Source organism: Lissotriton vulgaris, chromosome 5, assembly GCF_964263255.1.
Source record: "Lissotriton vulgaris chromosome 5, aLisVul1.2, whole genome shotgun sequence".
Taxonomy (NCBI): Eukaryota; Metazoa; Chordata; class Amphibia; order Caudata; family Salamandridae; genus Lissotriton; species Lissotriton vulgaris.
The window spans coordinates 1846561791-1846575522 of record NC_141693.1 but is presented as its reverse complement, the minus strand read 5'-3'; the positions used below and the strand labels follow the sequence as shown (position 1 = coordinate 1846575522).

The following is a 13732-nucleotide window of genomic DNA, read 5'->3' as shown; positions in this document are numbered from 1 at the left end:
CCACCCCCTGTTTTTGAATGTAGACATGGCTGTCATGTTGTTTGTACAATTTAGTACGGTTTTGCGTACTAACCGAACTTGAAACGCTTTGAGAGCCAGAAGATCGCTAGGTGATTGATGTGAAGCTGTTTCTGTTGGGGACTCCACATGCCTTGAATTGTGTGGTTTTGGAGATGTGCTCCCCAACCTGTTAGTGATGCGTCTGTCGTCAGTACTATTTGTGGGATCGGGTCGCTAAAGGGCCGCCCTTTTAACAGGTTTTGTGTGTTCCACAACTGCAGAGAGCAATGGGTGCGGCATTGGCCGTCTACCAACACTAGATCTGATAACTGACCCGGAGTCTGGTTCCACTGACTTGCTAAGCATTCCTGGAGAGGACGCATCTGAAGTCTTGCATAGGGAACTATGAGAATGCAAGACGCCATCATTCCAAGTAGTTGCATGAACACTTGAGCTGGCAGGGAGTGTTGAGGCTGGAACTGAAATAGTACATTCTGAAAGGTCTGGCTGGAGTTAGATATGCTATGGCTTTGTGTGTGTTTATGGTAGCTCCTTGATAGTCTTGAGACACTGAGGGTTGGAGATGGGATTTGGCCTGGTTTGGGTGAACCCTAGTTGGTGAAGGAGTTACATAGTTTTCTCTGTGTGTCGCAGGCAACAGTTGTGTGAACTGGCCTTTATAAGATATGAACCTGTTGTCTTCTCAGGTGGGCTGCGACTACTGCCAAGCATTTTGTCAAAACCCTGGGAGCAGTTGTGACTCTGAAGGGTAGGACCTTGAATTTATAATGTTGGCCTGCTACCACAAACCGAAGGTATTTACGGTGGCCAGGGTGTATTGGTATAATGAAATAAGCATCCTTTAGATCCAGAGTGGATAGAAAGTCGCCTTGTTGAAGGAAAGGAAGCACTTGCTGGAGTGTTACCAAGTGGAAACAGTCCGACTGAAAGTATAGATTGAGTTCTTTGAGTTCCAATATGGGTCTGAGAGAGCCGTCCTTTTTGGGAATCAGGAAGTATAGGGAGTACCCACCTGTTCCTTGATATTGTAAGGGGACTAGTTCTATTGCACCTTTTTGCAGCAATGAAAGAACTTCTTGCTTTAGAAGCGCTAGATGTTCTTATAACATGAGGTGTGACCTTGGAGGAATATTGGGTGGAGTGCTTGTAAGTTCCAGGCAATAACCAGATTGGATAATTTGTAGAACCAATTTGTCGGATGTAATCGTTTTCCAAATGGGTAGAAATTATGAGAGACGTCCCCCAACAGGAGTAGAATGATCGGGGTATGGGAAATAAGTCATTGTTTATTGTTGTTGGCTGGAGAGGTGGCTGCAGAATTACCTTTGCCTCTTCCCCTGCCGTTATTTCCTCTATATCCTCCTTGAAAATAACCTCTTGAAGAGGCCGACTGATTGTTGCCCTTGTAAGAGGAGGAGGCATTGTCTGCAGAGATGTTTTCGAAGCCACCCCTGTAGAATGAGCGACAAAAGGAACCTCTGCCAGAAGGTGCTTGCAAGGGACTTGGCAACCTCTGTGCCTTTTTTTCATCTTTTCTAAAGATGCATCAACAGGTGGGCCTGTGGTAAATAAAGTATTACCCTGTCATAATTTCTATACTTAAACAAAGGGTCATGCATATAATGAGAGGCAGAGTCCGTGGTGTCCGATTCAAAAGGGCTTTATTTCAGTAACTCGAGTTAAGGGAGAATCGGGTTCCATCACCACTAAGGTTCAGGAAGGGTCTTCTAAACTTTATTCACAGAGTACAATATTTATACATTCAATCTCGTACATAGGGAGGAGGAGCGCTCCAGGCAGAGCAAGAGAAAGAAAAAGATAAGAGCATGTGGGCGTGTACGAGGGCGTACATGTGGGCGTTCACTTGAGGAGTCATAGGTGAGTCATAGGTGGGTGGATACATGGAGGGGGTCTGCATGGCCAGCTGAAACCTTTGCCCTACTTGTGTGCGCAACTTGGTCATGACGTGCAATTGACGTGTAACTGGGGGAAGCTGGGGGGAGCTGACTTTCGGTCTAGTAGAGAGGCCTTCAGTGTCAGAACGACCTGCAGTCTGGTATTATCTGATATCTTAGGTCCGGGGATGTATTATCTGAAGCAAAGGTCGCTCATCACCAAGAGCCAGTGTGGGCATATATTTCTTCGTTCATTGCGTGGGGGCTTTGAGCTTTCTATGGATGCGAGCTCTGCAAATCACTTAAACGGAGACAGAAAGGCTAGGCCCTATCTCTGCAGACGGGTTCTGTTTACCTTCTTCACCAGGCAGGAATGTGATTCTATAGAGCAAGCAGATAGCTGTTGTGCAAAATACTGTCTTGGCACCCCGGGCTGGGCCCCTCTCGGCTGAGCCAAAAGTATGCGAGAGGTCAGGGATACGTAGCTGCAGCTTTCAGAGTGTCTGGAGGCATGAAAATTCAATTTCGGGTCCTGGCTCAGGCTGAGCCACAAAATGGGTTCATCTCGATTTTAAACGTGCACAGTGCAAAAACATGGACAACATGGGCCTCAATGCAATATTAACGTTTCTTTCATGGAAGACTTGGTAACTGACATCCTAATGTGGGACTGAAATGCAGAGGCATTATTATTGCAGGCCATAAAGGGAAAATGCATGGGCGACATGCACATACACTAAACGTGGGGTACACGCAGGGGACACATTGGCCATGTAAAATTTCATTTTCCTCAGGCCAAAGAGATGTTGTGCATCAAAAGATTGATTAAGGATAGAGGCTTGTACCTCAGGTTTAAACCCAGAAATCCTCAACCAAGCATGTCTGCAAAGCAGTACGCTAATGCTTATGACCCAAGCCGCATTATCTGCCTGATCTAAGGCACATCTGAAAGGTATTGGTTATCAATTTACCCTCTTGAATAAGGTCGCTGGCTTTGGCTTTATGCTCGTCAGAAAGAACTCAATGAGCTTCTGGAGTTTATCATAATGAGCCCTAACATATCTTGCCAGTAATGCCTGGGCATTGGCATTGCGCCAATTATTAGCCGCTTGTGATGCTATCCATTTACCAGAAGCATCTGATAATTTGGACTCTTTATCCGGAGGCAGGGCGTCCCCTGTGGTTTGGGAGTTGGCCCTTTTACGAGCATTAGAGACGACCAAAGAGTCTAAAGGTAACTGTTTCTTAATGTATACTGGGTCATTAGGTGCAGCCCAGTATTTTTTCTCTACCCTGGGAGTGATGATTCTGTATGTTTAAACAGGGCCTTTAACATTGGTAAGGTTTGTGTAGCCCTTTGAGATGAACTAAGGGTCTCTAAAATAAAATCCTTTTCTAGACTCTCTCTATGGCGCTCTACCCCATGATATTCAGCAGCTCTATTAATGAGCTCAATGTACCCAATATTATCATCTGGAGAGGAAGGTTTAGATGGATACAAATCAGTGTCATTATCAGTTTGAGTGACATTTATCATCATCTGCTGTATCTTGTAGGTCAGGTGATGGTGGTGTAGGGGAATGTGTAGGTATAAGAAGAGGGTCTTCAGAAATGTAAAGAACCACAGTTTTCTTTTTCAAAGGAATGTGGAAGTTCTGTGAGAAGGCCATTTTCCTCTTCTCTGGAGGTTTGGCATGAATGTGTCCAGTTTCCGGGTGGATGGGATTTCTTTTTGTTTCGGATCCGGTGGGATTTCGGTCCAAGACTCTTTAGTCGCTGTACCTTCTTTAGAAGTGGATCTCGGCATCTGAAGCTTTCGGCTCCAAAGGTTTAGCTTTCCGCAATGGTGGAACGGAGACCAGAAGGTGTTCCGGTTTCAACGCTGAACGTTTTGGGTCGGCACCGGTGTGGGAACGGGTCCAGCCCGAACCGGAAGGCTGTTGTGTATGCTTCAGCGTCGAGTCCGCAGGCGGGGTGCTCGAAACATTTTCTCTGTGCCGACCTTGGTCTGGAGGCAGAGGAGGGAACTGAGCCTTTTTCTTGTAAAGAAGATGATAGGGGAACGAAGGCTCTTTACTTACAGTCCGTTGTGCCGGGGTCAAGTCTTCCTGGTATATAGAACAATTGGTTCTGTCGGGTAATACAATTGCTGCGTACACTGTATAATACTACAAAGGAAAAGGAATCTCTCAATTCCTTATTTATACCAAACATAAGAACAATTAGGGAAAGAACACAATAAAAAAAAATTCACAAAGAAAGTTGATTCACTCATATATTTGAAAAAGTACTGAATAATAATGGCTGTCCAAATACAAATAAATCTTAACAAGGCAACAAGTGACTATGGTGAAAAAGTGACATATAGTGAATGACGAAATAAACGGTACACTATATACATATCATATGCAAGTGATAAAGTAGAAGGAATATTTTTAATTCTTGTCCTGTCTCCTAGTTTTTCACATGTAATACAAGACCCAATAACAAATCAATTTATGGTCAAGAAAATTGTGTGGACATATGTAATGAAAAATGTCGAGGTTTCGACCCTGGAAACAGCACAGAATGGTGTACGTCAGAGCGGGTCCTTCCTCAGGTCTGTGAAAGGAGGGGTGGACAGCTACAAAGGCAGAAGCTTCAGTCAATGAAATCAAAAAGGTCAAGATGTGATTTAGATCTAATGATGGGCTCCACTATGTGTTCAAGTGGTGGAGTCCCGTTATAATACAACAATCAGGAGATTTCTTCCTAAATGGAAATGCTGGAATGCGTAGAAGATCTCCCCCAGCCGGTTGGAGTCTTAAGCGTGAGCATACTTGACATTCACCAGTCAGTTGGAGTCTTGTGTTTAGAGCCTTCACTTAATTTACAATGTCGGTTTAAAACCTCCAAAAGCTGACAGATGGATGTGCACTGCTATTTTCAATTAACACAACCATTATTGTCGACAGTGAAAATTAAGGGAAGGCTCTACATACGAAACTTCAACCGGCTGGTGGATGTCAAGTGTGCACCAATCAATAGTAAATAAATGGAAGCCACGATACAATTTTCTCTGTCCTCATCATAACACAGAGTCTTGTCATCTTCACTCCCATCTGATGAGCGTGACAAAAAATCAGCACACCCTTTTTGGTGCCAGGAATATACTCAGTAGAAAAATACATTGTAACAATTTAGTGGAAAGACGTGCCAAGGTGAACCCTTTCGAGCTTTTTCCACTCAAAATGTAAATTAGAGGTTTTTGGTCTGTTTGGATAAATCGTGTTCCCCAAACATAATTCCTAAATTACATGACACCTGATCAGAAATTCCTTCTCAAAATCAGAATATAATTTTTCAGTGTCAGACAACACCTAGGATGCATAACTGAGCGTGTACACTTCAGAGTTCTTTACCTGGCTGAGTACAGCACCCAAACCCATGTTACTTGCATTCACTGTTAATACACAGTGGAGTTCTGGATCATAGTTTCTCAAAATGTTCAGTGAAGATAGCTGCTCTTTCACCCATTCAAGTACATACTGACACTCTTTGCTCTAGTCAAACACCACACTTCTTCTGAACATGGCAGAAAGAGGCAGCAACTTGGTAACATAATCCTTGATGAACCTGGAGTTGGAGTAAAACTTGTAGAATCCGAGAATGGACTTAAGACTAGGTTTGTTTACTGGCGCTTTAGCATTGGTAATTCTCTTCACTAAACTTGGCATAGGTTCAACACCCCATTCAGTGATAAGATGTCCCAGATATTCCACCTTGTTTGTGAGAAACCCACATTTGTCCCGCCTGAGCACCTCACCTTTACACTGGAATCTGCTCAAGACTTCATCAAGGATGAGATAATGGGTACGTCTGTCAGGGGCATGGATCAATACGTCAGCTGGAAAAATTGATACCCCTTTGATACCTTTGAGCATGTTCATCATAACCCTCTGGAACACAATTGCAGCTGACACTAAGCTAAAAGGCATCCTACAATATTAGTATGTGCCAAAAGGAGAAACAAATGCTGTGATGTGTTTGGATTTGACATTCGATTCTATTTGGTGATAGGCAGAGGCTAGGTCAAGCTTAGAGAAGACCTTGGCCTCTGTCACCCATGCCAGAAGTTCAGAGATATTGGGCAATGGGTGTCAGTCCACCCATATCTCTTTATTCAAGCAACCGAGATCAACACATACTCTCAATTCATTGTTTTGCTTACGTGCCACCACCAAAGGTAGACCTCTCTCCAACTGTCACCGTTCTGAGCATGGAAGCACCACACGTATTAGAATTCCATGCCCAGCATGAGGCGGCTTACACAGAGCACCACACACTCCAACCAGTATGCACATTTCTTTATAGATGTAAGTAGGACACTACAATCCATTTTAACAAGGCATAAATAGTTCAGCTGCCTCAAAGTGCATGTTTTTCCCATTCAGTTACTGAAGCCTTCTCTAGAGCTATGTCTATGTCAGACCAGATTAAAAGGGAGTAGTGCAGGCTATGCTTTTTGCAGGTTTTAGCCAAAAACAGTCTATCTTACCGTTGTCAATTGCGGAGACAGCAGTAGCTGCTGCAGCTGCTGAAGCTGCTGCTCATGCTGATGTAAGAGGTGACGTTGCTGCTCTGTCAGGGGGTTGAGGCCAGGCAAGCTGCATGGGAAACAAAGACATTTTTCAACTGCTTAATTTGATCCAGTGGTTTCCGGTGCTGAGCACCACTTAATTGTTAAAACTGGCACTTAGGCAAACAGCACCACCATGTGGTAGACTTCCCTGATTTAGAGATCAGCACAACATCATTTGTTTATTAATTCAATATACATTAAAAATGACCAATACCTGTAGAACAAGCTATTCTTATTGCTTTTGGGAGCCTAGAAGAGTCTGAATTGTCACACTTCTAGGTGTGTGGTAGTTCGTAGGTGTGCTGGTACTGTTAATGGCAGCGCTGGTAGAAGCAATGGGTGGTGAAAGCTGCAGTGGCCTTCAGACGAGAGCCCTGGCACTTATTGCACAAGTTACTACTTGTGTAACGATATATCTGTAAGAGACATTAGTTAGTGATAGATTCCTTACCTTAGAATATCCCCAGGCGTCAGACTGGATCCACAAAGTTTTGCTTAGCAGTACCCCTGCGCATCAGTAGGTGGTGTCCTGCGGTTCCGCGTCCATAACTGGCGTCGTCAGTGCCAAGACGACGTCACGGAGGGTACTTAGGTGCCACCCATGCGCTCGCTGACGTCAGTTCTGTACACGACTTTCCGCTCTGAAACGCAGAGCCATGCAAGATACTGACCATTGGTGCATAAAAATAGGGCCCTAAAAGGGGATGGCCTTAACCCTAGTAATCAGTTCGTAGAATGGAGAGGATGGGTGGGGCGGTAAGTAATCTATCACGAACTAATGTCTCTTACAGATATATCATTACGCAAGTAGTAACTTGTGCCTCTGAAAGAGACACGTTAGTGATGGATTCCTTACCTTAGAATAGATACCCCAGCTATACCAACCCCGCTGGTGGGTCTGCAAACAAAATTACACCAGAAAGTCACGGAGCTCGGAACGGCCAAAGAAGCCGTCTTACCGGACCTGATTGTCAAGGCAATAGTGCTTGGTAAATGTATGTCGCGAGGCCCACGTAGCTGCCTGACAAATGTCCTACAAGTTAACGCCGTGTCCCAAGGCAGTAGTGGCTGCAGTTGCCCTGGTCGAATGGGCATGTAGCCCCACAGGAGGCTCCTTCTTGGCCAAAGAGTAACACGCTTTGATGCACAGAACGACCCATCGGGAGATGGTCCGTTTGTCCACAGCCCAACCTTTTTTGGAGCCCACTTAGCCAACAAAAAGCTGATCATCCACCTGGAACTGCTGTGTACGCTGCAGATAAAATGCGAGCACACGTTTTGGGTCCAGACAGTGGAGCCTCTCCTCTTCCCTTGAAGGATGCGTAGGCGGAAAGAAGGTGGGCAAAGTGATGGTCTGCCTGATGTGGAAGGGCGGGACAACCTTTGGCAGAAAAGAAGGGCGGGTCCTTAAAACCACCTTGTCCATATGAACAGAAAGGAAAGGAGGTTTGGAAGAAAGGGCCTGGAGCTCACTTACTCTTCTGGCAGAGGTGACAGCAACCAGGAAAGCCATCTTTAGAGTGAGAAGACTTAAGGGACAGCTATGAAGGAGCTCAAAGGGAGCGCACATCAGAAAAGTCAAGACAAGATTCAAGTCCCACTAAGGCATTATGAAGGGCACGGGTGGAAACATATGCGTAATGCCTTTAATGAAATGGCTAACAACCGGGGACTTAAAAAGAGAAGGCTGATCTGGAAGCCATAGAAAGGAGGAGATGGCCGAAAGATAACCTTTGATAGTGCCCAGAGCAGAGCCCTGCTGGGCCAAAGAGAGAAGGAACAGAAGAACCTCAGAAAGAGGGTCAGAAAAGGGATCCACGACCTTTGCTGTGCACCATGCCACAAATCTGTTCCACCTGCAGGCGTATACCATTTTGGTGGAGGGATGCCTGGCTGCCAGAATGAAGTCATAGACTTCAGGAGGAAGATCGAAAGGTCTCAACTGTCACCGCTCAATCTCCATGCATGGAGGTGGAGGCTGGACAGATTCGGGTGGACGACTGTCCCCTGCTGCTACGACAGAAGACCCTTCCGAAGAGGCAGACGGATCGGGGAATCAATGCTCACACTGAGTAGCTCGGGATATCATACTCTTCGAGCCCAGTCCGGAGCCACAAGAATGACTTGGGCCCGGTCGTGCCTCATCTTCTTCAGCAATCTGGGCAGAAGTGGTATAGGCGGAAAGGCGTACAATAGACCGCAGCTCCACTCGCGACGAAAAGCATCTCAGAGCGAGTGCCGCCTTGGAAATTCCAACGCGCAGAACTGATGACATTGCGTGCTCTTTTCGGTGGCGAATAGATGTAACCAAGGCTCTCCCCACTGCAGAAAGAGACCGTGCGATACGTCCCAGTTCAGATGCCATTCGTGATCCACCATACACCGGCGGCGGAGTTCGTCCGCCCTGGTGTTCAGAGAACCTGCCAGGTGTTGAACCACCAAGGTAATGCCTTGATGTTCCAGTCATGACCAGAGGCGCAGAGCCTCCTGACATAGGGTCCACGACCTCACCTCGCCCTGTGTGTTGCAATACCACATGGTGGTGGTGTTGTCTGTGAACACCTGCACTACTCTTCCCCGGACAGAGGGAAGGAATGCCTTCAGTGCAAGTCGGATCGCCAGCAGCTCCAGAAGGTTGATATGGAGCCGGGTCTCCGCCGGAGACCAGAGGCCTCTGATCTCCGCTTCTCCCATGTGGCCTCCCAATCTCAGGAGGGACGCATCAGTCACCACTGTGTGCTCTGGTTGGGGAAGGGAGAGCCGGGGAGGCGGGTGGGCGTGTACAACTCTGCAGCTCTACATGCCAAGAGCAGATGTATACTGGTAAGTAGCATTTTCCGTTCTAGGCATATGAGCTGCAGATTGTACACTGTGCATAGATTATATAGCAGTACCCACTCCTAGCGGCGACCACCCCTATCTGTTGCAGTAGTTTGGAATAATGTTTTGAGAACAGCCTGGCCGACATTAGCTTGTTGTTTTGTTTGCACATCTACACAATAGTGTTTTGTGAATGTGTGCGGTGTAGACCATGTAGCTGCTCTGCAGATGTCATCTAGGGGAATGTTCCCTAAAAATGCCATTGAAGCCCCTATCTTTCTGGCAGAGTGGGCTTTAGGAGGAACAGATGACGTACGTTTAGCTTTGTGGTAGCAAATCTGTATGCATTTGACAATCCATCTAGCTAGCCCAGATTTTGAAATGGGATTATCCTTGTGTGGTGGTGAGAAAGACACAAAAAGTTGCTTTGTCTTACGAAAGGGTTGTGTTCTTTCTATGTAGTATAGCAAAGCTCTTTTGACATCTAATGTATGAAGAGCTCTTTCTGCTACTGACTGTGGTTGCGAGAAGAAAACGGGCAGTTCCACAGATTGATTGAGATGGAATGGAGAAATGACTTTAGATAGGAATTTTGGATTAGTACGCAGAACAACCTTATTTTGATGCATTTGCAAAAAGGGTTCTTGAATGGTTAGTGCTTGTAGTTCACTAACTCTGCGCAGAGAAGTAATAGCTACTAGGAACGCAACTTTCCATGTTAAAAATTGTAATTCACATTTGCGAAGGGGTTCGAAGTGAGGCCCCATTAGCCGTGTGAGAACAACGTTTAAATTCCATACAGGTGAAGGTGGTACTCTGGGAGGGATTATTCTTTTAAGGCCTTCCATAAAGGCTTTAATGGCAGGCACTCTGAACAGAGATAGATGTTGTCTGTTTTGCAGATATGCTTCTATTGCAGCAAGATGTAGTCTAATCGATGTATAGGCTAAATTACATCTTTGAAGATGCAGTAAGTAACCTATGATGTGTTGAATAGCCACATCTAAGGGATTAATATCGTTGTTATGACAATATATTACAAATTGTTTCCACTTGGCTGCATAACATGCCCTAGCTTCTTTAATGACATTCATGCAGTCTGGAGGAAGGTTCAAATATCCAAATTCTAGGACTTCAGGAACCAGATCGCAAGGTTGAGCTGAGCTGGGTCCGGATGTCTGATCTCTCCAAGGTTCTGTGTTAAGAGGTGTGGAGATAGGTGCAGACTTTGGTGTGGTACCACAGACAGTTGTAGCAGTGTGGTGTGCCACGGTTGTCTGGACCATGTTGGAGCAACTAGGATGAGGGTCAGAGAATGCTGCTGTAGTTTGCGTACTACTAGTGTCATGAGTGGTAGAGGTGGAAAAGCGTACGCAAATTTGTTTGACCAATGTATCCATATCGCATTGCCTTTGGACAGTGGGTGTGGATATCTGGCGGCGAAGCTTGGGCATTTTGCGTTATCGTGGGTGGCAAATAGGTCTATCTGAGGTTGTACCCACATCTGAAAGAATGGCTGAAGAACTTGCATATGAAGTTCTCACTCGTGGGTCTGTTCTGTTTGACGACTTAACAGATCCGCTATAGTATTTTGTACTCCTGTGACATGTTGGGCTAGAAGGAATATGTTCTGAGGTATGGCCCACCTCCATATATCCTGTGCTAGTTGAGATAGTTGCAGGGAGTGTGTGCCTCCTTGCTTCTGTATGTAATACATTGCTGTCTTGTTTTCTGTGCGGACTAACACAGCTTTGTTTGCTACTTGCTTCTGGAAAGCCTTTAGTGCCAGGAATACTGCTAGTAGCTCCAGATGATTGATGTGGAGTAACTTTTGTTGCGGTGTCCCCCTGCCTTGCATGGTGTGTTGCAGTAGGTGGGTTCCCCAGCCGGAGAGCGATGCGTCCGCAGACAAGATTATCTGAGGAACTGGCTCTAGGAGCGGTCGTCCCTTGGAAAGGTTTTTGGTGTTTCACCACTGCAGAGAGCGATGAGTCAGACCGTCTACCAACACTAGGTCTGTCAAGTGACCTTGAGCCTGGTTCCATTGACGTGATAAGCACTCTTGTAGCGGACACATTTGAAGTCTTGCATGGGGTACTATGAAGATACAAGAGGCCATCATCCCTATGAGTTGCATGAACACTCGTGCTGGGAGGGAGTGTTGTAGCTGAAACTTTGTTAGGAGATTTTGCATGCTGGATATCCTTGCTGGACTGGGATAAGCTAGCGCTGTTGAGGTGTTTTTTGTGGCACCAAGGTAGTGATGTACTTTGGATGGTTATAGAAGGGACTTGGTGTGGTTTATTGTGAACCCCAAGTTGTGGAGCAGCTGAATGGTGGCATGAGTGGGTTTTAGGCATTGATTGTGTGAGCTGGCTTTTATGAGCCAGTCGTCGAGGTACGTGAAGACATGGATTTTCTGTCTTCCTAGATGCGCTGCCACCACTGCTAAGCACTGGGTGAATACCCTTGGTGCTGTTGTGACTCCGAATGGGAGTATTTTGAATTGGTAGTGCTGCCCGTTCATTACAAACCTGAGATACTTCCTGTGAGCCTTGTGAATGGGAATGTGGAAGTATGCGTCCTTGAGGTCTAGAGTAGCCAGGAAGTCGTCTTGTGACAAGAGAGGAAGGACTTGCTGGAGTGTGGCCATGTGAAAGTGGTCTGACTGTATGTATATGTTTAGCGGTCTGAGGTCTAAAATAGGCCTTAGAGAGCCGTCCTTCTTTGGAATTAGAAAGTATAGAGAGTAAACCCTCTTATTTTGCTGGTGCAGAGGAACTAGTTCTATTGCACTTTTTTCTAGCAGAGATGCTACTTCTTGCTTTAACAGTGATAGATGTTCTTGTGTCATTGGACACAGTTTGGGTGGTATGTTTTGGGGGTAGATGTTAGTTCTAGACAGTAACCTGATTGAATAATTTGTTGCACCCACCTGTCTGATGTGATGTTGATCCAGGTAGGCAGGAATTGTTGGAGTCTTCCCCTCACAGGAGTGAAATGTTGGGGGGGGGAGGGGGGGGGGGGAGGGGAGGAAAGTCCTTTGGTAGTGGTAGAGGCAGTGTGGGAGGTGTTGTTTTTGCCTCTGCCTTTGTTGTTGTTACCCCTGTAACCCCCTCTCTGGTAGCCCTTTGTGAATGTGGATTGTCCACGGTTTTTGTAGGAAGAGGAGGGACTTTCTGCGGAGTAGCCTCTTGTGTTGCCTCTGTATGATAAGCGACGAAAAGAAGGTCTGGGAGCTTGCTGCTGCAAGGCTCCCATGGATTTTGCTGTCAGTGTCTTTTTTCATTTTTTCTAAAGACACGTCAACATTTGGGCCAAATAAGTGTGTCTCATCACATGGCTGATTAAGTATGGAGTTTTGTACCTCCGGTTTAAAACCTGAAATACGTAGCCAGGCATGTCTACATAGTAGGGTGCTGGTATTGATTGCCCTTGAGGCAGTATCTGCGGCATCCAGGGCACAAGGACTGGAGATATTGGTGATATTTTTACCTTCTTGTATGAGTTTGCTAGCTCTGTTTTTATATTTATCAGGTAGGTGCTGCATGATGGACTCTAGTTCGTCATAATGTGCCCTGTCATATCTTGTCAGCAACGCTTGGGTGTTGGCAATGCGCCAGATGTTAGCTGCTTGTACCGCAGTTCTTTTTCCAGAGGCGTGAAGGAGCTTAGATTCTTTGTCTGGTGGTGAGGCTTCACCAGTTGTTTGGGAATTAGCACGTTTACGTGCATTGGACACCACAAAAGAATCCAATTGTGCTGGGCCTTTAATATAAACTGGGTCTGCAGGGGCCGCTTTATATTTCTTCTCAATGCAAGGATTGAGGACCCTAGCTCTTACGGGGTCTTAAAAAACCCCTGTTGCGTGCTTGACGCCCTTGAGCATTGGTAAAATGGCAGTAGACCTTTGTGTGTTGTCAAAAGTGTCTAATAGGAAGCCTTCCTCTACTGCATCGGTGTGTAAGTCCACCCCATGATATTGTGCAGCCCTTTGGACTAATAGGTTAAAACCTATGGTGTCTTCTGGTGGGGAAGGTCTGGAAGGGTATACATCATCTTGTGGGACACGTTAGGCACATCAGGAGTGTTGTAATCATCCCATGGATTAGGTGACTGAGGGGGACTATTGGTCTGTGCTTGGTAATATGCACCCCCACCTTCATAATCAGAATCTGTGTGTACATCATCGTCTGGATTATGAGATGGCGTAGGAGAATGATGAGGTGGAGCTGGTGTAGGAGGAGGAACATTATGGGGAGGTGGGAGAGGTTGCATTGTCTCTCTTCTTTGCAGGGGGAGGAGGTGCTGGCGCCTCAAGTGTTCTCTTCTTGGAGCGGAGAGTCTATTGTCTAGTTTTAGGATCCTTTACAAG

General features: G+C 46.0%; 1 protein-coding gene across 5 annotated transcripts in view; it reads right to left on the bottom strand.

Moving 5' to 3' along the window:
- Positions 1-13732, bottom strand: part of MLLT6 (MLLT6, PHD finger containing) — a 733108-nt gene that overhangs the window by 20442 nt on the left and 698934 nt on the right. For all 5 annotated transcript variants that reach the window (XM_086924319.1, XM_086924320.1, XM_086924316.1 and 2 more), the window contains one exon: positions 6454-6562. In XM_086924319.1, coding sequence (XP_086780445.1) covers positions 6454-6562 — 109 coding nt within the window. The remainder of the gene's footprint in view (positions 1-6453; positions 6563-13732) is intronic.